The sequence below is a fragment of the Esox lucius genome, chromosome 3 (genome assembly GCF_011004845.1).
Source record: "Esox lucius isolate fEsoLuc1 chromosome 3, fEsoLuc1.pri, whole genome shotgun sequence".
NCBI classification, from domain to species: Eukaryota; Metazoa; Chordata; class Actinopteri; order Esociformes; family Esocidae; genus Esox; species Esox lucius.
Genome location: NC_047571.1, coordinates 3,669,037 through 3,692,275, shown reverse-complemented (window position 1 = coordinate 3,692,275; position 23,239 = coordinate 3,669,037). Strand labels below are relative to the sequence as shown.

Sequence of the window (23,239 nt, the reverse complement as noted above, 5' to 3'; positions counted from 1 at the left end):
TACGAACCATAAGTGTGATATACGTATGTTTTATAGGCCTATTTATATTGCGCTCTTTAGGTTTTTCCTTGGCAAGCTAAAGAACTCAAACTATTCTCAAATCCACAGGGAGTCTCACTTTGCCCATCTTCGAGCATAAAGGGTCAGGTAGAAAATGATCCAAATAGTATTACATCTGGAATGTTGAATTTGCATTATGGACACATTAAATTAACATAATTACAATTCAAGTGGACGAACCGCACAAATAAAACGGACCTTCGTCGGGTAGTACGAAGCGATTTTTATTTCAACACTTGTCTTGTAGTCGTTTTGAACGGGCATGAGCTTTTACTTGTCAATCAAGTTGAGGTGGTAACAGAAACGTTAATAAACAGATTCAAGCGATATTGTGTATCGTTTGAAAATCAGACGGATCCAATAAAAGGAATTTGCTACATTCGTACAGTGATAGAAATATGTATTTGTCTGTGTTACTTAACTCTGGCACGCTTTAGCGTCATTGCACTAGGAAACTCAAATAATTGGAAAAACGTACAATACATACCTTATTTCCGACAGTCCTACGCAAAACAACAAGTTAAAACCTTATAACTTAATTAGCATCTACTATTTATGATAAATTAGAATTAAAGCGCACGTTCGTCACAGCCCAGTAGGGTAATTCACGCGCACGCATGTTTATCCATTGGAGCCATGAACGCGCCCCCTGCCCGTAGAAGGTGAGCGAGTGTCTGGAGGAGAGGACTCGAGAACGCGACCGCCGGAATCGATCGGATTAAACTCGAATAGAGTAAAATTAACACAAAGGAGAGAGGCAGAGTCGAAGAGAACGGGATACGGACACACTGAACAATATAAAATAACTTAAATTTATTTATAAACGGACCAGAAAGGATTTTACTGGAGATACTAACGGGAGTTAATTTGAGAAACCCTGAACTGACCAAGCTTGTTGGGTAAGCGGGCAATGCTTTTTTGAAAGGTTGGATTCCATACTCGCTCAATCCAATTTGGTCACATGGTAAATTAGTTGTGTTTTACTCTTACCTGTAAATAACCCATGTAATGTGTATTAAACTAGTTTTCGAACTTACAACTAGACTTTTAAACGACCATGTAAGTTTGTTTGTAAGATGGTACGTTTACCAATTTCCTGAATAACTATAGGTTGGAAGTTTATGAACAGGAAATTAGTGATCTAAATGAGAAGAATATAAAGTAATTAAAGGTTCGTAAACTGGCGAACATTAGCTACGATGCTGAAATGCTAACGACAGTTAGCAAGTTTAGTTCGCCACCCGCTGCATTGAGCTGAGTGAGTCCTGAATAGTTTTTTTGTTTTTTTTAACAAGTGAAGAATATTATTCATCACGGTAAGATCTCTCCGTAAAACACAGATAAATGTTAACAACTTGTTGAATTTAGAACATTTTAGAATTGTTGCTTTTCATTCTTTTCTGAAACAATAGGCAATGGTGTGCGTTCGTTAGCTTGGGTTAGCTAATTGTGTGTAGAGCTAGTGAGACACGAGGTGGTTAGAACGTAGAGGTGAGTCACTGGACGAGCTGAATGAGTGAGTAGCTTGCTAACGCGAAGGAGATTCCCTGGATGTACTATGAAATATATGAAATGTATTACGGCAAACCACACAGTTACATTTTGCGATACATTTTTCGTACTGGGTTTCAACTTTCATTTAAAAATGTTGTGCATTGGCATTGAATTTAACTTGTCAACGGCGGGATTAAGTAGCCTGTCCGTAGTGTTATTGGACGATGGATATACAGGACAGGGCCAGGGGGTTGCTGGTTGAGGCCAGACGGTCATTCCTGTTTAGCCTTCCATATTTTCTTCCTGGTATATATATATTTGTGATAGTACCGGACTATAATTAAAAAAACGACTTTAACTTTCTATTTATTTGAATATTTAAATTTTAGAAAGTAATAACCCGAAGTGTGCTTTGCGTTTCTCAAATGTGCGAACTTGTAGCCTAATTAGCTTGCTACTAGCTAGATGGTGGCCCATTGCTTGTAGTGAAGTTTAGCTTGTAGCCAACATTCGACCACTGTATCATTGCCCTCATTGTCTTGCCGCTAGCCCAAAGGCTAATCATGTGCTAATGGGATACTTTGATGGCGAATGTTGATCGTGAACAACAGACCACAGATCCTTTCTAGCCAAACCACTTTGTTCAACACAACAGCAAGCAAACCGGTCGCAGTTTGTTTCGTGCGTTTCCGCCTTTCAAAGTTGGATAAAACTGCGTCTTTATGGAGAAACATTGTATCAGAGAACTTTTAAAAACTTAACTTATTACCCTGCGTTGATCGATGTATTTTAGACTTAAAGCACCTGCCGCTTTATAGTGCGTGGCTGAATTTCTTGACGCTGGCGGTCAGTTCTTTTCCTAATTTTTCCCGTAAGTGTTGCTCTCTCTCCATTATGCTGTAATCAGTCAACTAGCCTAATGTGTTACTAGATACAGAACTACTTTCATAACAGAACGAACAGATATTTCTGGGGGGAAAACATTTTGCGCTAAGCGGAAGCATATTTTTGTGAATATCCAAGCTAAGAGTTTCTAGATAATCAAGTATCTTATACAATTTCAACGAAATACTACCCTCACGGTTTATGAAATCTCTAACCTAAGATGGCAGCTTCTAATGTGTGTCGGGCCACTCCGCCGACAGATAAGAGGCCCCGGGTATGGCGCGCGGAACAGATGTTCACCAGTATTGTGGCTTCTCCCATAGCATGCCCTTTCTTGTGGTTTTTGAGGTACTTTTTTCCTTCTGTGTTATATAGCGGCCTTGACTTTCCGAAGGGGTCGTGTGTTGGGGTTCTCTTTAAAAAAAAACAACGTTGTTTTAGGCATTGCACGGGTGTTACGAGGTAGTACCGATTTTTGATTATGGTTTTAGTAAACTTTTCCAGAACCTGTTATCTTAGTAGTAGATTGGTTTCAAATGTATATTTAAAATTCCTGCGATAACGAGATGTTCTTTTTATTTTATTTCAGAATGTCAGAGTTCAGGCTTCTTCGCTGAAATATGACCTTGAAATTTCCTATTCTTTTTGGTGCATGTTTATTTTAAATTGCATACAGTACTACTTCTTTTTCTCTCTGAGAATGTTTATTATACTATGCAAGTTTATCTATCCTGTCTTTTGTCGTGAGCGGTACCTGTGCTCCCACAAGATGTATGACAGAGCTCCAATTTCTGTAATGATAGACATGCTTATTAACAATGGTCTAGCATCGCAAATAATTTCAGAGTGAATCCCTTATTCCCAGGTCTAGTTTTGACATATGTAACTTTATGATGCTTACCAGCAAACATCATGGATCTTCAAGCTAATAAACTATGCTTTAATTGTAAAGGGCAGAGCGTCAATGGGAAACAAAGACACAATAGATGTGGCCATTTTGACCACTTAAGCCAGTTTTGCCCTATTGATGGACTGAGCACTATTGGCCCTTGTAAACAGTGCTATGTTGTTTCTGCTGTGAACATGGGCATTGTTTAGCTGTCCCCCCATTTTGATGTGTGGAGCAATGCATGTTGGGATGCTTTGGCCCCTCTAGTGTCTTTACTCCAACTGCTCTGTTGCACATTCCAGCTACTATGGTGACTAAATCTGGACTTAATTAGTAAAGTACTGCTAAGACAATTTTAAGCTGATTAGAGGCACACATTTTGAAGAGCCCGCTTGTTGATACACAATCCACAACTTATCTGTTGAAAGGGGTCAATTATTTAAATTAATAGCTTTAATTTCCTATCAGCACAAGTTACTAAATTCTCTATCAACTGAATGAGCCTTGTTGTTGCTAAACGCAGCTTGAAGGGTTACAAAAACATTCAGATGCAAACCCAATGGTGGTTCATTCGGGTTTTAACCAGGGTTTGAGTTACAGTAAAGTGCGTCAGAAACAGACACCTGCTCAGTATCCCCCCTCCCCACACACTTTGCTCCCATTGGCTAACACCTTGACCTGGAACTGCAGCCCTAATCCTCTCTCAGCAGCCTCATCTGATCCCCGGTGTGCCAGAGGTACTCTCAATCCACACTGATCCTTTGAATGAAGGCAATGGATGCGGTCCACTGCGATCTGATCTGACCACTTATTACGGCTGCCATTTTGTTTAGATTTGTGCCGGTTGCTGCTCCTCAGTGGAAGACGCTGAGCATAGTTCTGTTGTCACGTCCCTCTCCCCCCGGCCCCCCCTGCGCTCTGCTTCTCACCAACTAGGAGGCCCGTGGTGGCCGGTTCTTGGAAAATGAGATGTCCCTCTCCCCTTCATCTCTCTTTCCCAACCGCTGTCCCTCTACCGCCCTTGCTCTTGGCCCTATGGACCACTCATCTTTGAGGAAAGATTTGAGATGCTGTTTTTATCTGAAGTGTAGCTTAGCTCGGCCCCCAAGCCTTGGCTCCTTTTTCTCCAAAAAGAACAGGATTTAGATTGGCAACAGTTGATTAGATGGCATTTTATCACAGCCTTGTCGAATCTCTTTCTAGACGGCTCATTTTCATCTTGGAAAATCTCCATCCAGTTATTACAGCTGAAGTAGAGGGTATTTCCCTCTATTCATTAAATTTCAATTTTTCCCTTGGTAATCATCCCCTTTCTCATTCTAACCATGGCAATGCCACAGCTGAGACTCAGTCAAGTGGTTAAGCGTTAAGGGGGTCCGAGGTGTAATTCATCTCAATACAGCCCAGGGGAGATTTATAGGCCTTCAAGGAAGACATCTTGCAAGTGTAAAGTAGGTTCTGTCCTACCTTCCCCTTCATCTGCATCGATATGAAAGAATAGGGCAATGGTGTAGTGGAAAGCTATGCAACAAAGGGCTTACATGGGTTCATTTCAGCTGTCCAGTGCTATCAAATAAGGTGAGGAGAAACCTTTCAAGATACTAAGGATAGAAAGTTTGCTTCAGCAAAAAATGTTAGAAATTGTTGTAGCATTTTGTAATGTGAAGAGAAACAGGGAGTGCATCCTATAAATACAACACCATTCAGAACATCTGAGTCCCACCAAAAAGTGGGAAGTGAAGGGGCATTGGATAATGGTGCTCCGAAACACTGTTTTTAGCAACAGTCCTATCTTTACTTTCCCTGAGTCCGGTGAGTAGCTGGACCTACTGTGGACTCTTATCTTTACAGTATGGGTTTTGGGAAACAATCTCATCCCTGATTTATGTTTGATAGCAGCCTTTTATTTTGAATATGAATGGAAACGATAGCAAGGCAGAACGAGTCTCCACCCCCATCCTGACCTCGGGTCATCCTCTTCCTGTCCCTCATGTTTCTGCTAGAGACAGCCCTTAACCACGGACCTGGAATCAGATAACCCCTACCCCAGATCACAACAGTAACCATTAGCGGCATGATGAAAATACCTGGTCTTGGGTCAGTGGTGTTAGGAACAGTAGGCTACCATCACGGTCTGTTCTTTTTCGTCTGAAGGGGCCTCAGGACGTACACCGGCTGGAATGATCTGCCCAGAGGGAGTGTCATAAAAGCAGTTACCTTGCTAGAGGCTTCAGCCCCCCCCCCACCTCCCACCCAGGCCCCAACTGAATACTCTTCAGTATGATCGGGTCATTGTCTCTCTGGAAAATGATTTAGGTCCTCTGGGAGACAAAGAGGATCCTGTAATTGATTCTTTAAAAAATGGCCCAGCCAAATAGAAGATTTGGATTTGAACTGTTTGGGCAAACATTTAACCAATTCCCCATGTTGTTTGCAGTACTAGTTAATCGCTTGTAATTCTTGTCGGCCAATGTAGAACGTTTTACAGGAGCACAGAATTTTATGTAGCTTAGTTCTGTGTTTTTGTTTGATAGGACTTTATTTGCCCTCTATTCGCATAATCTTACAATGATTTTTGAACAAAATTCTTCCAGGTAGGATGGCACAACATTTTTTGGTTTTATTGGATCTAATGTATGGATGGACAATTCCTTGCATCATAGATGTAGCTTCTCTCAGTGCAATGTCCAATATGGACTCCAGACTGAAAATGAAACCTTCCAAAGCTGTCACTTCCCTTCCAACTCCCTTGCATGTTTTTCCTCCTGGGCCAGACATCCTTGACAGGAAGTTAACCACCCCCCCCTTTCCTCACGTCAGTGTCAAGGCTACAGGCATGCCTGCTGCCCCCAGGCCTGAAGCAGGCCAACCCCAAACCCCCAGGGGTGAGGTTGTGTGGGGGTATTTTTGCCCCCGGCTGACCCTGCAGTAGGTCCCTTAGCCACAACAATAGTGCCAGGGAAGGGCAAAGTGGCTCTGTTCCCACTGAGTCAAGTTCAAGGTTCTGTTGAATACATCACAGACTACGACTAATATTCCTTGCAATGCCCCCCCCCCCACACACGTACCTTCTCTTATTATTCCTCTCCCCTGCTTCCAGTTTGACCAGGGAAAGGCCTACTGAGTTGGACAGCAATTTCTTCGGGGTTGGAGGGGGGGGTATTGTGGCCAAATGTTTAAAGCAGAGAGCAGATTGCATAAACATAACTGCTTCCTGTTTTCTCCCTCCCGCTGTAGAATAGGAGGGGGGGTCCATTAACAAGGCAGCCATGCGTAAAACAACCAGATTCCCCTCAGCCCCATCCCCTCCGTACTGAAGACCCAGCCCAAAGCTACTGCGCCCCCTCCCCCACTGCTCACATCTAGTCACATTCGCACCACAGATCCATCCATACCCTTATGGTCCCTACCCCTGTACACAAACTTATCATGCCCCTCCAAAGGAAATCTACCCGCATTCTTTTGGAGTGGAGGTGTTCATTTTACCCAGGCGCATGCCCTGTTGTGGGTAGGTGCATCACCCTGTGAGTGGATTATGAGTGCCTGTGGTGTTTCACTGGTACCTGTAATACGGGGATTGTGGGGGGAGACCGACATTACCGGTTGTCCTACTGGACCACTGTGGTAGTGGTGGGGGGGGGGGGGCGGGGGTCAATAGCTGCATACCTTTTGCTCTGAATAATTTAATTGTTACAAAATGTTTGTACCTGCATAGTTTTCCTTTTGCTTTACATGTTATTCTCCTTTTTGTGTTTTTTCAATGACGAGCTAACATGGCTCTCTTCCCTCTTCAGCAGATTCAGCAGTCCTGTATGTTGGATCAGTATGTTTGGAGCATTGCATTACATGGAAGTTACCATATTGCAATAAACATTGGGTAGTTTTAGTTTTTCAGCCCATGGACTCATTGGGTTTTTGTTGCACAAAATTCTTCCCTGCAAAATTATTTTTATCGAACTTCAACAGAAGTGCAATTCTTTGTCAAGTATCCACTCAAAAGTTATGCCTACCTGACACAGGCTATGAGCTTTAAGTTTTCCTTTGAATCGAGCTACCTTTCATAATTTGCTTAAAGCTGAACTTGCATTTGTGAAGGGCACTATGCCTCAGATGTTTACAAGAATGAATTTAAACAACAGGACGACAACTCCCTTAGTGTATGTGACTGGAATAGCAGTAGCTTGTCCAGAGTGGTTTAGGGTGGGGGGATATTACTTTCTTAAGGGACTATGTGGATACTACACGTCAATGCTATGACTGATAGACCGACCGTTGAGAGTTCAAATCGGAAAATCTCAGCCGCTCCCAACAGTTTTGTAGAGAAATATGTTCAAAAAACGAACTCTCTTAGGCTTGTTTTCATGCTTGTGGTACAGTAAAAATCTTACACATGGCCCCTTTAACTTGAATGCAAGGATGCACTCAACTTCTAACCAGCTCTGTATAAGAGTGTCTACTAAATGACTTTAATATAAACATATTACTGTGCCAGCTTAAGAAAAATTTAATCTCTGCTATAAAACACTCACTCGGATCTGAATGGTATAAACACGGGACCGAAGATTTGTCCAGAGTACAACACCCGAAGCCTTTAATTACTTTAGCCAAATAACAGCAAAAATGTTTTCAATTTGAAAATGCTCAATTCGTAGTTAATCTGACCCCTGCATATAGAATTGTGATAATTTTAATATATAGAACATATACATTTTGATAATTGGGTATTGTAAGCAGCCTGGCAATTCTCAGCTTTAAGTCTTTGTCCACATGGCTGTATATGCCGCTGATGAATCAGATGACCTACGGTTTGGGAGGGCAAGAACTCTGTAGGGCATTTTACTTATCAGAAACAAGACCTAGGACCATAAATGTTGGTTTAGAGCAATTCAGTTTTTATTCAGTTGCTCCTGACTTCATTCTGCTTAGTCTACAAAAAGCGCTTACATTTTGAGTAAAACAATTTGTATTTTTTTACTTGGCTTACAATACTTCAGAAGTCAAAGCAATTTGTAAGTTACTCTTGTCTTCCAATTCTTCTCCAGGATGTCTGTCAACATGCCGTGTGTAAAAAAAGCAATTTAGTGTCATATTCGATAGTCTTCGGTCTTGGCAAGCAGAGATCTAGCTAGTAGCCCGCAAACCTGGACCGCCTACTCTACTTGTATTGTGATTGCAATAGTATGCTAGCCCTCTCCCAATTCAATTCTTGAACTTTTTCAACAACCAGTACTAAAGATTGGCCTTCCCAAACTTTAAAGTCAACACTATTTCCATGACTATTCTAAACTTGTAAAATGACTGTATTGAATTGTGATTTGTATCAACGTATCACTTGTTTCTTTTATAGAACACTGAGTAGTCCCTGGCAATTCCCAGCCTTATCAGAGGCTATCCTGCCATTTATCATTGTTAAGCCTGCCCATTAATCACATGCAAATGTATGTAATTTGTTCTGCTATTAAAAATAAACAACATAAATCACAATTATCTTAATGTTAATGGAGTGAATAGTAGGTAAGTTGCTGTTGCTCTGAAATGCTTCTTGAGAACTTTGTCTATTGTACCTAGTTTTGACTAGGTCTAATTATCCATTTGGTACTAGAAGTGTTAGTTACTTAAGTCATAAGTCTGTAAATCAGCACTTCCTGCTCTGTCTACTCATTGATTTGCCATTTCTAGGCTGCATTGTTAGTTCCCCTGCTGCAGAGAAGCTAACGTGTAATGCAACATGGCATAAAGGAATGTTTAAACTATGAATTATTGTTCACAAAACTGTCTACAGGTGTTCATCTAAAAAGACCATTTGTTTTAAGTTGAAGGATGTTACAATTTAATAGGGATTTCAGGGAAACAATAGTTCATGGTTATTCATGATTCTGAAGCTACATAATATTTACAATGAGGATTAAGCAGGTTTAGCGTAAATACAATGCCAGCACAACCAATAATCATTACTTAATTATATTGAGAATGGCGCTAATTTAGAAGTGCAACTGAACACCTAGTTGGTTGCTACTGATTGGTAGTTGGAAGAATGAGCCATTTCTAAATAAAGTCTGCTACATACACATCTAAATGGGACTAGACATTGGCAATACCAAAGCTAAAAGATAATCTGCTCTAGTTTTCATGGTGTAATTTTTACATATGGCCCCTTGCAGAGTTGTTTGTTCCAACCAACGGTAAACACCTCCAAATAAGTCAGCGTATGGACGAGGCACAACAAAGAGCAGCTCGGTCTGAAGTAGTAACAGTTCTAACATCTAGTGATTATCTGATTGGCTGTATAGAATAACGGCACAAACTACTGTGACTCTATATTTTGCACCCTCATTTGCTCTTTTGGATAAACTTTTCAATAATTCTAGAAAATAATGTTAGCTTCCAGATTTGTATGTTAACTTACCTTCCTATTTTACAGTTGGAGTTAACATCAGTTCCCTACCTTAGTATTTTTATGATGTCCAAACAATTCTGATTTAAATGCAGATTATCTCCAGAAACATTACTTCTCTCTCACCTCCCTGGTTTCCACTACATTCAATAGCTTTGCAAATTATGTCATTAATTTCTTAGTGCGACATTTCTGTGAAAAGATTGTTCGTACGTACAATTCAATAATGTTCCCAGTTGCCAAAAAGTTCTAAATGGAAGAGGTTGTCATTGTAGCCCTCCAAAATAAAACAAGATGAATGCATTCATACCTTGCTGTTCTAAATGCACTCGCTCATATTATACATAGACCTAGGCTACATAGATAGACCTGCTCTATAGTTTATCAGTAGATTTGTCATTCAATTAAATTGCCATTTAGATTATGTTAAATATTGACATGCAAATTGGCCCGCATTGTCTTCAGTGGGGCAGGTGTCGGTCAGCAGGAAAAAGCTGTGGCTTGGTGTGAATGCCAGTGATGAAGGCATGCCACAATCTTCAACTCTCCCAAATCTGTTGGTAGTTGTTGAAATAACACAGGCTGTAGGTTTGGATATGATGAAACTGGGAAAAAGTGGGTAAAAGGGTGCCCAACAATTATATAGTGCAATAATACAGGTTCCAATCTGACCTTTGCTGGGATACCATTTTGTTGTAGTATTGTTTTTAATATTGTTCATTTTAAGTTTACTATTTAACATAATTTGTACTAAGAACAGTTATCAGGACAGTGCTATAATCTTGGTTGGAAATTGTGAATATGCTTTCTTTAATTAATCAAACCATTGCATAAGAGAGCCAAACAAGGCAATAGTGTCACTTTTTTTTGTACTGTTCATATGTCTAAATACTCGGGTGAATTTATTCTGTATGTGGAAACAGTTTTTTTTTTTTTCTTTTAAATTTTCTATTGTCCTCCTCGCCCCTCTCCAAATATGTTTCATTAATACATTCAAATCCTGTTAGAGTCATCCCAAGTGGAGGCCAGGTTCTGAATGATCCATAATCACATTCTAATTAGGAACTTGTTTGTTTCACACCGTCTGCCTGTGTCAATGGCAGCGCAGCCGTTGGGTGGGCCAGCCCAGCTAGCCAGCCTTCAAAACAGAACAGCAAGAGCACCTCTTATGAAAAGACCCGTGGTCACGCTATCTGACACAATCAAGGTTTCAACTTCCCCTCCCTCCCTCACACTGTCTACCATCCATGGACAAGGCAGCGCTCTGACAGTAGGTTATTTCTAATGAAAGGCTGTTATGATAATGGCATAGACTGTCTTATTGTGTTTGTGTGAAAGTAAAGTGGTGGTGTTGTATGTGCCTGCTTGTCAGCTTGCCCACCCCAACCAGCCCAGTACACGGCCCACAGGAAGTGCCTCCTGTTTACATTTGGGGGATTTCCTGGTCAAAAGTCTCTTCAGCTAACCCAACAAGAGAACCGAGGCGAAATAACTAGCCCGCTGTCCTGTCTGCTGTGCTTTCACTTGCTTCGTTTACATTTTCTACCACCTCAGGTTCACAGTCAGTGGCTGCAGATGCATTGCTTTCGACTGTTACGCTGTGGTTGTTTGTAGTGTTAAACTCGGGATGAGTCCACAACACACACCGACACCCAGGTGCGTTGTTAAGCAACAAAGCTGAAGCATTTGCCAAAACAGTGCAAAACATTTGGCCTGCTTAAATGAAGGACATTTAATGATATATTGTCTCAATGTTTATTGGAAATGTTTTTCACAATGGCCACTTGGTACCCTGTTACAGTTGTTGGTCGGTTAGCTTGTGTGGCAGCTAAATAACAAAGATACATGGACGTGATAAGTCAAAACACCATGGCAAGAACTTGCTGCATATCACCTCCTTTGTCACTATAGCTGCTTTACTGGCTGTTCAGAATCACAATAGACGCACAGATTTCGGCCATATTGTCAGCCTTAAATGAGTCTTGCCGCCAGTCAAGTAAACATGGTGGTACCAATGGACTGGCACTTCCTTGTACAGGCCGGTGCCTCACATCTTTTGCCAGGGCATGTATGACCTCAAACTAGCTGGTTACGACTCAGTTGTCCGTCAGCTCCTAGCCTGCTGACTGAACCCCCCTACTTCGCACTCCGTCCCTCTGCTCCTTTACTTGTAGCTTGTTTGCCACTCCGCCAGTGCCTCTGACACCTAAGCCTGCCTCTCCCCCCCTTATGCTGTCATGCGCGCACACCGGGGTGTGGCCCTATCACCAGGGAGGAAGATAATCTGTCACTCCAGGGGGAATTAGGTGAATGGTCAGCCTGTCGCAGGAATTCAAATGTGCAGCTTTTGGCATGACCACTTCCCAGCCCCCCCCTCCCCCCGCACATGCTTACACCATCTCACCACACTGACACGCATTGTTGTTGCAAAACCGTGCAGTGTCATAGAAAGGCAAGGGAGAGCTCTCTCTCAAAGTAGCCTATCTTCTAGAAGGTGATTTATGGCCCAGAAGGAGAGGAAGTAAGGAAACTCCTTTCTGCTCTTAGTGGGAGCTGTGAGGTGATGAAAGAGGCATGCACTGTCAGTGCGACACAGCCCACCCGACCAGAGCCCCCCCCCGCCCGGGGCCCCTTAAATCATAACTGCTCAATCTGGTCGAATTTAGGGCACCTCCTGAAATAGATGGGGTGCCTTTTTTTTAATGAATAGCATGCCTCTTTTATTCTCCCTACTCCCAAGTATTCCCCCTCATGGGCCCAAGTGGAATGCAATGACTTTGCGAGTGTAGTTGTAGCCTATCCATTCCTGACGTTTCCCTTCCGACTCATGTCAATCATATGCTACTGTGTAGCTCAAAAGCGTCCAGATGTCAAGAGCATGACTGCTTGGCCTATCGGTAAATGTGACGCCAAGTGCAAGAGATTTATAAATGGTGCAATGTGAGGACAAAATTTACTAATCTTAACATGCAATTGGTGCATTATCCTTATTTTACAGGTTTACTAAGGCTAGTATGTGAAACTTAAGAAACCACTGTACAGTTGTAGTATTGCTCAGTAGCCTGTAAAATCTTTGTTACTATGTAGGTAAGCATACTGTGTGTTAACCACCACAATAAACAGGAAGTGTGCTTGCTCCCGGCAGGCCACATTTCTCCACTCTCGTCTGCCGCACTGGTGGCTAACTACGGATGTGACAGCATGAACCCTTCTTACTCAATCATGTTTCGTCACTTACAGCCCCCTGCTCTGTCAAGGCCACACTGGGACACGGCTTTCTCTGCAGCGACCCCTTTCAGTCGGGTTTCTTCATCGAGCTAGTCGCCTGCCAAGGTTGTAATTCCTTTTATACAATATGCTTGTTGCTAAAACAAGTTTTCTTGTTCGTCACAACTCGCAAGTAGCATTCCCTTTCTCTCAGATTTTCCTTTTTTAAGTTTCAGAACGGAAGGTGATACTGTCTCTGAATTGCGTTTTACAAGGGCTTATGCTAATGTAGCCTTTGAAAAGTTGCTATTTAGCAGGAAATGGCTTCCCCTCCGCTCATTGACTAGAAAGGTCAGTGGTGGTAGAGAGCTGAGCTGATGCTAGCAGCCATGTGGAGAGGCTTGAAAGAGAGGAAAGTTGGGGGTGGGGCAGAGAGAAGGGGGAGGGGGAATCTGTATTGGGGGAAGTGTTGATGAAGTTTAGACAACTCATTTTTCCTCCCCCACACACACACACACACACACAATGCAGGCTACATACAAAGACCCACCCACGCACTGTAGCACATGCAATCTTTTATTTTTATTTTCATTTATCTGCCACAAACCTATTATCAAAGGTATTCTAAAGGTGCTCGACATCAAGACTCTTATGGGTACTGGCACTACGACCTCCACAGAACCATGCCGCCCATAGTGGCGGGGCATATACACCAGTCTCAAGCCGACAGATAAACAGGCTCTGTGCTGAGTCACCCCAACCCTCCATTAATTCCCCTCTCCCCACCACTGCCCTCCAGTCTAATAACTACCCCAGGGACTCCAAGGACGAACTCATGGATACCCACTCAGTGAAGTACACCGCACATGCATTTTAATACACATCATGCTTAAACTCCTGTGGACACTTGAGCCCTGGATATCTCCTCTACTCTCTGCCCTACAACACACAGACGCGCGTGCACAACCACACGCCATTGAGCAGGTGGCTTCCCTCCTTGTATTCTCACATCTGCCGGGCTGATCTTGCAGCTGCTGCTGTTTAAACACCCCTGCTTCTGCCCAGGCCTTTGTTCTTTCCCAACCAACAACCCCTTTCTAAAGATTGTGTGTGTGTGTGTGTGTGTGTGTGTGTGAGAAAACATTTCTTTGTTTGAAAGCAATTGGTAACCGGGGTAGGATCGGTTGTGTTGGGGGATGGGGTGAAAGAGCTGTTGGGGGTTAAGTTTAAGGGGGGGGGGGGGGGGGTACAACTGATTATACTGTGAAACATGTGCCCAACTTTGAGGAACTCTAAATTCTGTTAACAGGAGTAGGGTTACACAATGGACCTCAGCTAATACAGCAAATGCTAATACTCTGCCCCCCTCCCTCTCTTTCTGTCTCCAACTCCAGGTCCTGTAAACTGGCTTCGCCTGACCCTGCATTCTCTGAGAGAATTAGGGAAATATGGAGTGACATGCTGCAGATTAGTTAGCGGATTAGCGGCTTTGAGGACATCCACCTCTGTGTGAGCGCAGTATTCCCCCGGAGCCTCGCTCCCCCCCCACCAGCCATGGCCGACCCGGGGATGATGAGCTTGTTTGGGGACGATGCCAACCTGTTCTCAGACGGGCTGGAGGGCCTGGGGGACTGCGGCTTCCCCCAGGGCCAGCCTAATGCCATGGGGCAGCAGATGCCCCACGAGCACCAGGGCTACGGGTCGCTCTCCACCAACTCTCTCCACCACCCCTCGCAAGCCGCCGCCGGACAGCCTAAGATGGGCCACCCCTACGACCCCTTCGGCGCCTACGAGCAGCCACAGGGCCGGATGTTGGGCAATGGCCCGCCCGTCAACGGCATGGCGTCACCACACTCGCGCTATCACAGCAACCCCCAGCAACCAGGGACGGGCCACCATGTTTACCCTGGGACGCAGGGTGATGGACGCGGGCAACCCTTCTCTGAAGGGGCTGTGTGGGGGCCGCCACAGACAGGCTCTGGACAGGGCAGGCCTCCGTTTCAACAACAGGTAGCCACCCAAGCCCCCTCCCACCAGCATGTTCCATCGGGGCCCCAGGCTCATGCTCACCAAATGGGTCAGTACATGGGCCGGGCCGACTACGCCACCATGCAGGGCCACCCCAGCCAAACCCAGACACCTCCCAGGATCAACCACTTCCCCCAGGGCATGGGCCAGGAGCCCAACCACTATATGGGTCATGTGGGGCTCCAGCAGGCCCCAAACTTGACAGGGCCTCCCATGCGCCACCCGGCCCAGCAGCAGCAGACCCAGCAGCCCGCCCAGCAGTTCCTCCACCGACCTGGCCAGGGCTCTGTTCACCCCCAGGACCCTATGGCCTCCCACGCCCCTCGCTTCCCCCACAGCCCCTCTCGCCAGCAGCAGCAGGTCCTGCAGGCCGGGAGACCCCACCAAAGCATGGGCTTCAACATGCATGGCCAGTCAGCCCCTCCCAGTGCCGTAACCAGCTCAGGGCAGTATCCTCCTTACTCCCAATACGGCGGTCTTAATCAGGGATTAGCTGGCAGCCCAGGGATGAGTCCCGGCATGAGCACCACCACCACCAGCAGCAGTAGCAACAACGGTAACGCCAGTGGACCCATGGGACCAGGCCAGGTCCAGCGCTACCCTACCGCAGGGGGGCCCCCGCAACGCTATCCAGGGCCCCCAGTACACCAGCAGCCTGTCCACCCCAACCAAATCAGCGGGCAGCCTATGCACCCGTCACAGCCCATGCACCCGTCGCAGTCTCAAGCCGTGCCCCAACAGCAGCCCCACCTCCCCGCGCCGCCTCAGGGATCCTATGGCTCTCCCCCTTCCATGTCCCCCATGAGGGGTATGGGGACCCCCGGGGGCACGCCCCCACCCCCACAGTGCCGGCCCCCTAGCGCAGGCTTGGCTCCAGAGGTGGGCGGCTACCCCGGTGTCCCGCTCCAGTCCCCCAACCCTATGGCCCCCGCTCAGAGGAACCCTGCTCCGCAGCCACTTCCCCACACACACCACCCTTCGCACCCTCCACAGCACCCCCACATGCCACCTGGCCAGCAGCTGTATCCCGGAATGCCCCCCAACCAGAGGACCACCCTGGGCCAGGTGAGACCCCCGGGTCCAGTGGTCCACGTTGAGCCTCCAGGACCCCAGGACCAGCGGCTTCTCCTTCCGCAGCAACAGGCACCCCGACCGGGGCAGCAGCTGCAGCCTCCTCCCATGACCTTCCAGCAGCTGCAGCAGGTGCACCCCGCCCAGGCCGCCTTGCCCCCATCGCAGGCCCAGACGCACCTGGCCGGCCCCCACCACCAGAGCTCCCCTCCCTGGGCGCCGCCCCCGCACCAATCGCCTCCAACCCCCCAGAAAGTGCCTCACATTCAGGTGAGTTGGCTTTGATGTTTGGGATTTCTGTGTGTGGGTCTTCTGAGAGTTTTTGTGTGTGTGAGTGGGTGCGTGACATTTAAACTCAGCGGTGCCCTGGGTGGTGGTTGACTGGGGGGTTTTGAGGTGTGTGAAATGGATTTTTTTTTTTGGATTTTACAGCTGTTTGTTTCCTCCCCTTGCATATCCTGGACCTCCCCAAGACCCAGGCGCCACTGTGCTAATCTTCTAACCCCCTCCTACCCCCTCTCCCCTCTGAGGGTGAATACTCCCTTCCTGCTCTCTAAGCATCGCTCTCCTCCCCCGTCTGTTCTATTTCCGTTCTTTCTCTCTTTCTCTCTACCCTTTTCTCTCTTGTTCTCTACCCCCCCCCCCCCACCCGTTTCGTCTCTTTCCCCCTCTCTCGTTCAGTCTCTCTCTACCTCTCTACCCCTCTGTTTTCTCCCCTCTTGCTTGTTCTGACTCCAGTAGTCTCCCCCTTTTTCTTTCGCTTCCTCTCCCTGTTCCAGTCTGTGTGTGTTTGCCTTGTCTGTCTCGGAGGACTCATGCGTGAGTTAATGGTGTACAGCAGGATGTGCCCTGTCGGGGAGGGGGAAAATGGGAGGGAGGATGGGGAAGTGGAGGGCAGTGGGGAGTGGATGTTAGCAGCTCTGTGTGTGTCAGTCACGTGCACTGGCTTCCATTAGCTTGTTTTGTGCTCAAAGCCTCTTTCTCTGCTGACCCATTCACATACAATGGCCGCCCTGTGGCAGCACATATCTAGCACTTAGCATCTCTATTTATCCTCTTCCTCATTCACACCATCACCACCATTCTCCACCGCTCATCCCCTTTTACCAGCAGCCCCCGCACCCCACCCCCCACCCTCCTTATACCGGGTCTTCTTGATTAGGGAGTTTTGTGGTTGACATTTAAGATGTCAGAGTTAATTTGCCCATTGCGAATGACCTAGTTGTTAGGCGCATAGCTGAGCCATATCGCTTGGGTGCGCTTTGGTCCCCTAGCTGCGAAGGACGTACTTCCATTATCAGTTATTCTGGCTTGGGGAATTGCGCCCGAGGACGTCTGACCGCGATGGTGTTATTGTTCCTGTGGCGGATCTCGGTAGTGGGGTCTGGCTTTCCCGTTATCAATGCTGTATCACTGCTAGGGCTGCAACTAACGATATTTAGATTATCCATGACTATGTTGAGTGTCTGTGCGTCTGCGTTTGTATAATGTGTGTATTCATTCTAGCATTAAATTAAGGTTTGTTTAATTAAAATGAATGTTTTTCCTCATATTACACAATGCGCTATTCAAAAGAACATGAAATTATTCAAGGAATCTATAATTCCAGGTTGCTTAATAAACCTTTGAAATATAGTCTCTGACAAGAAGAACTAGGCAATGGTAGAACCTATGTCTGAGAATCTTAAGTATGTCTGAGAATCTTAAGGACATCAACATCACTATTAAAACAAATGGATTAACTAGGGATCTGTTTCTCTGGTGGAGAATTTTATAAACTGTGATCATCACATGATCAGTTGGTAACAGTAATGGTTTTTGGTATCTGGCACCGCTTGATTTTAAACAAATTCCACCTTCACAAGGAGACCCTAGATTTGGCAAACATTAAATTACAGAAGAATCATTCATCCAAATCTTGCTTGATAACACAACTCATGAAACTGCCTGTTGCTTGATAACACAATTCATGAACTGCCTGAAAAGAACACTTGTTTTAGATTAGTATATCTTGCTGAGCCCACTTTCACCTCTGTTCCAAATATCTTTTCACAAACTTTTCTTAGTCGGGTGACATTAATTGCAGAGTTGAGTTCTACATGTCTTTCCACTGGCCAAATTTATTTTCAATATTTTTTCTCACACATTGTCTACTTAGTTGTTGCAGCCCTGTTCATTGCTATTTGATATTGTTGACCGGTAGAATTTAGCATTTCATATTCCTAAAAGTCAGATTTCAGCTCCCAGGCACCTGCTTCAAATGCTGTGATTTATGGTTGGCTAGTGCTTGGTACTTTTTATTTTAGTCAGTCACCATCTCAGTCTTGCTAAGCTGATAGCTCTGAGACCTTTGTTCAATAGCATGCAGCACCAATCCCATTAAAGGGCCATTTATATATCTAAATATCGCAACAAAGCTTGCCAACAGGTCTGATGAAGTCAGTCTTAGCCTAATTGCTGATTTCCCTAACCCTTTAAGCTATATCCAGAGCTAGTGGTGTCAACGTCTCCAACAGAATGACACAATGCCCTTTTTCCATGGGCGGGCTTGCCCAAGTTTAAGGAGTCTACTCCGCTTCATAATTTCATTGTCATCTGCAAAAGCAACGATGTGGGAAGCAATGGATTACTAAACCACCTTACGTTCTATATCATGAATGTATCTGCCTGCCTTGTGCCTATGGAATCTTTGCATAGGCTACCCCCATCTAGAAGCTGCACTCTCATGGATGGCTGCTTGAAATGGGTGGCATTTATTAATAGCATTAGGTCCATATTGATACCCTCTTGAGTTGTGGCCAGCTAAACAAGCCCATGGATTTTATCAGCAGGTGTTAGCTAACTAGATGTTTCACAAAATCGATGATTACAAAGGTGAGCTTCTCCCATACTTGCTGAAACTAAAATGTCTTTAATATGATTTTGCTTCTGCTAGTCAAGGAGATTAATGGAAAGTTCAAGGGTATTTTTGAAGAGATGTCCTTGCCGACTGTCTCCCTTTTCATATTCAGCTGTTGTAGAAATGCTGCACCTAGTTAGCTCATAGCTTTGTGTAACTTATAGTGGATGTCTTTTTGGTTGATATCAACAAAGAAAATAGATGGGTGAAGTTTTAAAATCTTGATGCCCTTATTCAGTGCTTATGGGAACACCAGCTTGTCCTTCAAGGATAGTAAAGCTTGTTTTGGGACACGGACCATGTCTCAAGTGCACTAACCCCCAAAATACTCCTTTTAAAGGCAACTCCAACCCCCACCAGGTCCAAAAACCACAACAAAAGGAGCTATTTTGCCTCACCAGAAAATGTCTCTGGGGTGTTTTACACCCCAGGGCAATAACCTGCCATTTTGTTTCAGGAGTGATAAATTGACATCTGAGATGGGGCCAATTAAATTTTAGCAGGTGGAATTGAAACGCTCATTGTAAAGATCTCCTAAATTGAACAGGTATTGGTCGTAACTGATTGGTGAAGAGATGCTGATAGACAACTGTGCCCCAGGGCAGCTCTAACCCTAGACAAACACCTTCCAAAATGAATCCCTTGTGAAAAAGGAATCGATTAAGCAATGGCATACCAGGCTGCAGTGCCAAAAGTAAAATACTTGATTATTCAATCCTTTTGAGCAGTTTTTGCCGGACCGAGTATGTGGAGCTGGCAAAGAGCGATTGTCTGATTGACTGCCCCTTGTTAAATAGCGTAGTGTTTAGGTCCCGAGTTCGTATCTCCTCGCAGGCGAAGCGATGTACGCATTATGAATTATTCCGTATAGACAAACTTGGCTAGCTAAAACCGTTAGTATCTTCATTATATTAAACCTAAAATAAAACTGTTTACGGTTATATTGCGACTGTTTCTGGTGGATTTTCAAAGTTATGCATCCGTGCAGGATAGACAAACATACAGTGGTTACGTTATAGTAAGCCTTAACTGAAACTATACGGTTATATTGCAACTGTTTCTGGCATGGAAAAGTTCATCTTTAGTCTTGCTAGCGATTGCTCAATTCTTATGCTTATTCCTAGGAAGTAAGTAGATAGCAGTAAACCTATTACTGGCTAATAAGCTGTTGAAACAGCCAGTGGCAAAAGCAATACTGATTATAGACGCTATGGTGGAGGTGATGTTAATAAGGAATGTTAGTCAGTGTAAAATCCGTAATGGAGTCTAGCGACTCTTGGAACGTGTAATGCCGTGGCATAGTCGTTAAGGACAGTGCCTCTCACGTAGAAGACCTAATATGGAATCTGTTTGAGAGCAACAACATTTATTCATTATATCTGGTAGATTCCACAATTCTCTCGTCTTTTCACTTAATGAAAAGGTTAGTTATCGTCGCTTTTATTGATAGTTACTGTATAAATGTCATTCACGAATGAAAAAAGTGTTTGTCATGAAATGAAATAGCTTTGGCATACTCGCTAGCAATTGCTCACTTATGACTATTCCAGTAAGTTAGTAGATACCGGTAAAGTTTATTACTGGCTAATACGCTGTTAAAACGGCAAACAGCATTCGTAGATGCTGTTTTTGGTGGAGGGCAACTTAGTAAGAAATTTGTCAGTTTAACTGTATCGGTGTCATTCACGAATGGCCAATTAACTATTAAAACGGCCAGTGGCAAAAGAGGATTTAGGATTTCAGGATATACAGATGCCGTGTGTCAGTATAGACGAGGCTATACTGACAACCAGCAAATTTACAGCTCCGTGGTGCAGTGGTTATCGACACAGCCTTTCACATGGGCAACCCGGGTTCGAATCTCTAGATGGCAGCACTTTCTATTGTGGGCCGGCTGAACTAGGCTTGCCTGGTTTCTTGTTTATATAATCAAATAAAAGTACCTTAATGGTGACATCTCAATAGCTTTGTCAGATCCTTTCGCCAACCCCTGAAAGTGTTTGCTGCCTGACGACCCTTGCCACTCGGCAGCAGTGGCGGCCCTCTGTCCTGCTCCTTTAGGGAGTATTTAGCTCAGAGAGCGAGCACTTTGCCTGCCAGATTAACCGGCACGTCACTCTGCCCCCTCACAGAGATGAAACCCAATACCGTCCGTATCGTATTCTGCACTGCTGCTGTCACATTAGCGATGCAGCGAGTGGGTGCGTGCGCTGGGCCCATTGTCATTCATGTGATTGATTATCGGGGACGCTGGGCAAGGGGGAGACATTTATCCGTTAAAGTAGCAGCTCACCTCAGTTTCTATGGCCAGCCTTTTCCGCACAGCTCTTTGGTTGGGGATGGGGCGTGAACACATTCTCTATGACCTTGGTGATGTTTGGCACGCACCGTGCACCCAATCAGTCTGCTCGCCTGTTTACAGGAAATTTGCATTAGACTGCCGCAGTTGATGTGGTTTCTCAACAAAGTTACTTTGCCTTTGAGCTCTCTGCAGGCCTCTGAGATAAAACGAGTGTGCTACCAACAGGACCTCATCTTTTTTCATTCTTCTGAATTTCCTTCCTCTCTTTCTGTCTTTAATGGGAGCATTTGCACGCAGTCAAACTTGCGTAGACAAGGGGGTTTTGGGAGACGCCCTCAGAGAGCTGTGACATATTGCAGTAAATGTGCTGATGTCCATAAATGCACTAACCCCCCCTTTTTTGTTTTTTTGTTGAAGTATGGCTATAATTTATTCGTGTCATAATGCCTTCGCCCCATCTGCTTCTGGGACTGCAGGCAGCTGGAAGCCCCGAACAGCTGCCAACGTGTTTCCTGTCAGCCCAGCTCTACTGGGGATAGAATGCAGCGGAGGAGAGGAGAGCCAGCTCAGTCTCTGCAGGAATAGAGGCTAGACAAGAATTACTAAGATCCTGTCTTTAGAAACAGCGGTTAGAGTAGACCTGGCCCCTGACTCTCCAGGAATATAGACGTGATTGGACCTAACCCCTAAATTACTTCAAAAAGAGGCTGCATTAGATAGAGCGCTTGACCTTTTAGGAACAGAGGCTAAATCAGACCTAGGACTTGACATTAATTGCAACATGTTTCTTAGAGTTATGTGTTTATTCTGTAAATATCTAGCTATATAGTGTTTGTATGTAGTTAAATTGCCATTGTCTCCATGTTGAACTGAATAATATTATGATGCTTGCCATGTCCATATGGTGATAGAGGTATGGATCTGGGCCGGCAATCGCCGGTGTATTTGTAGGGTGAACAGCGGAACCGACGTCTTATTGAAATCTGAACGGAGACTCTTTTACCCTAAAGAGTCTTTGATTATCCGATGAACTGCCTCAGTGCAGTTGGTTGTTTTTCTTTCCCTGCCGCTGAAAATGTTTACTCATTTATTATTCCTCTTCCTTCCCTTGGCAGCATTCCCCGCCTGATCCGTCATCCGAGACGACAGCTTCCGACAGGACGCCCGCCTCAGGGGCGAACCTCCAACCAGCCGACCGTGACCAGCAGCCCACGGACACAGAGCAGAAGCCAAAAAAGAAGAAGAAAGCCAAGGGGACTGAGGAGGGGGCAGGTGAGGAGGGAGAGAAGAAGCAGAAAAAGAAAAAGAAGAAGAAGAAAGGAGCAAGTACAGAGGGCGGTGAGGAGGAGAGGGACCTGGAGTTCGGGGACTGCCTCGGGGCCGAGGTCGACCCTCTGACGGTCCCCCCAGAGGCATTGCCGGTGGTGGAGAAGAAGACGAAGAAGAAACCAAAGGAAAAGGAGCCTAAAGAGCCCAAGCTTCCGAAGACACTCAAGCTGCCGAAGACGCCCAAAGAGCCCAAGGAGAAGAAGGCCAAGAGCACCACCCCCAAGGCCAAGACGCCTAAGAAGCCTAGGTAGGTTCCTCATATATTTGGTAACCTCAATGTAAACTTTCTCACTTGCAGTGGCCTTGCTGTTTATACCAGTTCAATATTAGCTTGGTTACATCTACTCCAGCAGCTCCCTACTATTTTTTAAAGAATGCTCTGGTGGACCTCAGGTATCTTTGTTAGCATCCCCGCTACAGTTTGTTTTGGCTGGGCAGTTAAAGCTGGTGCGAGTCTGTGCGGGTTCAGGCCAGTATTTATGTTAACTGGACCTTATTGGCTAAACCCCGTTCTCAAGTCAACTTGGAATTCCCGTCTGAAAGTTTTGATCTTGGGTTCCCTAACAACCAGGTGGATGTTGAGCAATGTCCGGAGGCTTGGCAAACATAAAACTGGGGCCACTGCTTGATTAGCAGTTCAGTGAACTATGCGGCTAGGCTGCTGGTGTGGTGAAGTGCCCA

At 45.2% G+C, this 23,239-nt stretch overlaps 1 protein-coding gene across 8 annotated transcripts in view; it reads left to right on the top strand.

The window, feature by feature from the left end:
- Nucleotides 1-703: 703 nt before the first annotated feature.
- The window catches only part of chd7 (chromodomain helicase DNA binding protein 7), a 72,576-nt gene continuing 50,040 nt past the window's right edge, over nt 704-23,239 (top strand). For 3 of the 8 annotated variants that reach the window (XM_029119041.2, XM_010906155.5, XM_029119035.2), the window contains exons 1-3: nt 704-959; nt 14,324-16,298; nt 22,345-22,805. In XM_029119041.2, coding sequence (XP_028974874.2) covers nt 14,484-16,298; nt 22,345-22,805 — 2,276 coding nt within the window. In that variant the 5' untranslated portion in view covers nt 704-959; nt 14,324-14,483. Of the gene's footprint in view, nt 960-1,005; nt 1,025-1,320; nt 1,377-1,534; nt 1,577-10,853; nt 10,993-12,985; nt 13,056-14,323; nt 16,299-22,344; nt 22,806-23,239 lie in introns of those variants that run through there. The other 5 variants (XM_029119040.2, XM_029119039.2, XM_029119038.2 and 2 more) reach the window with 5 other exon arrangements.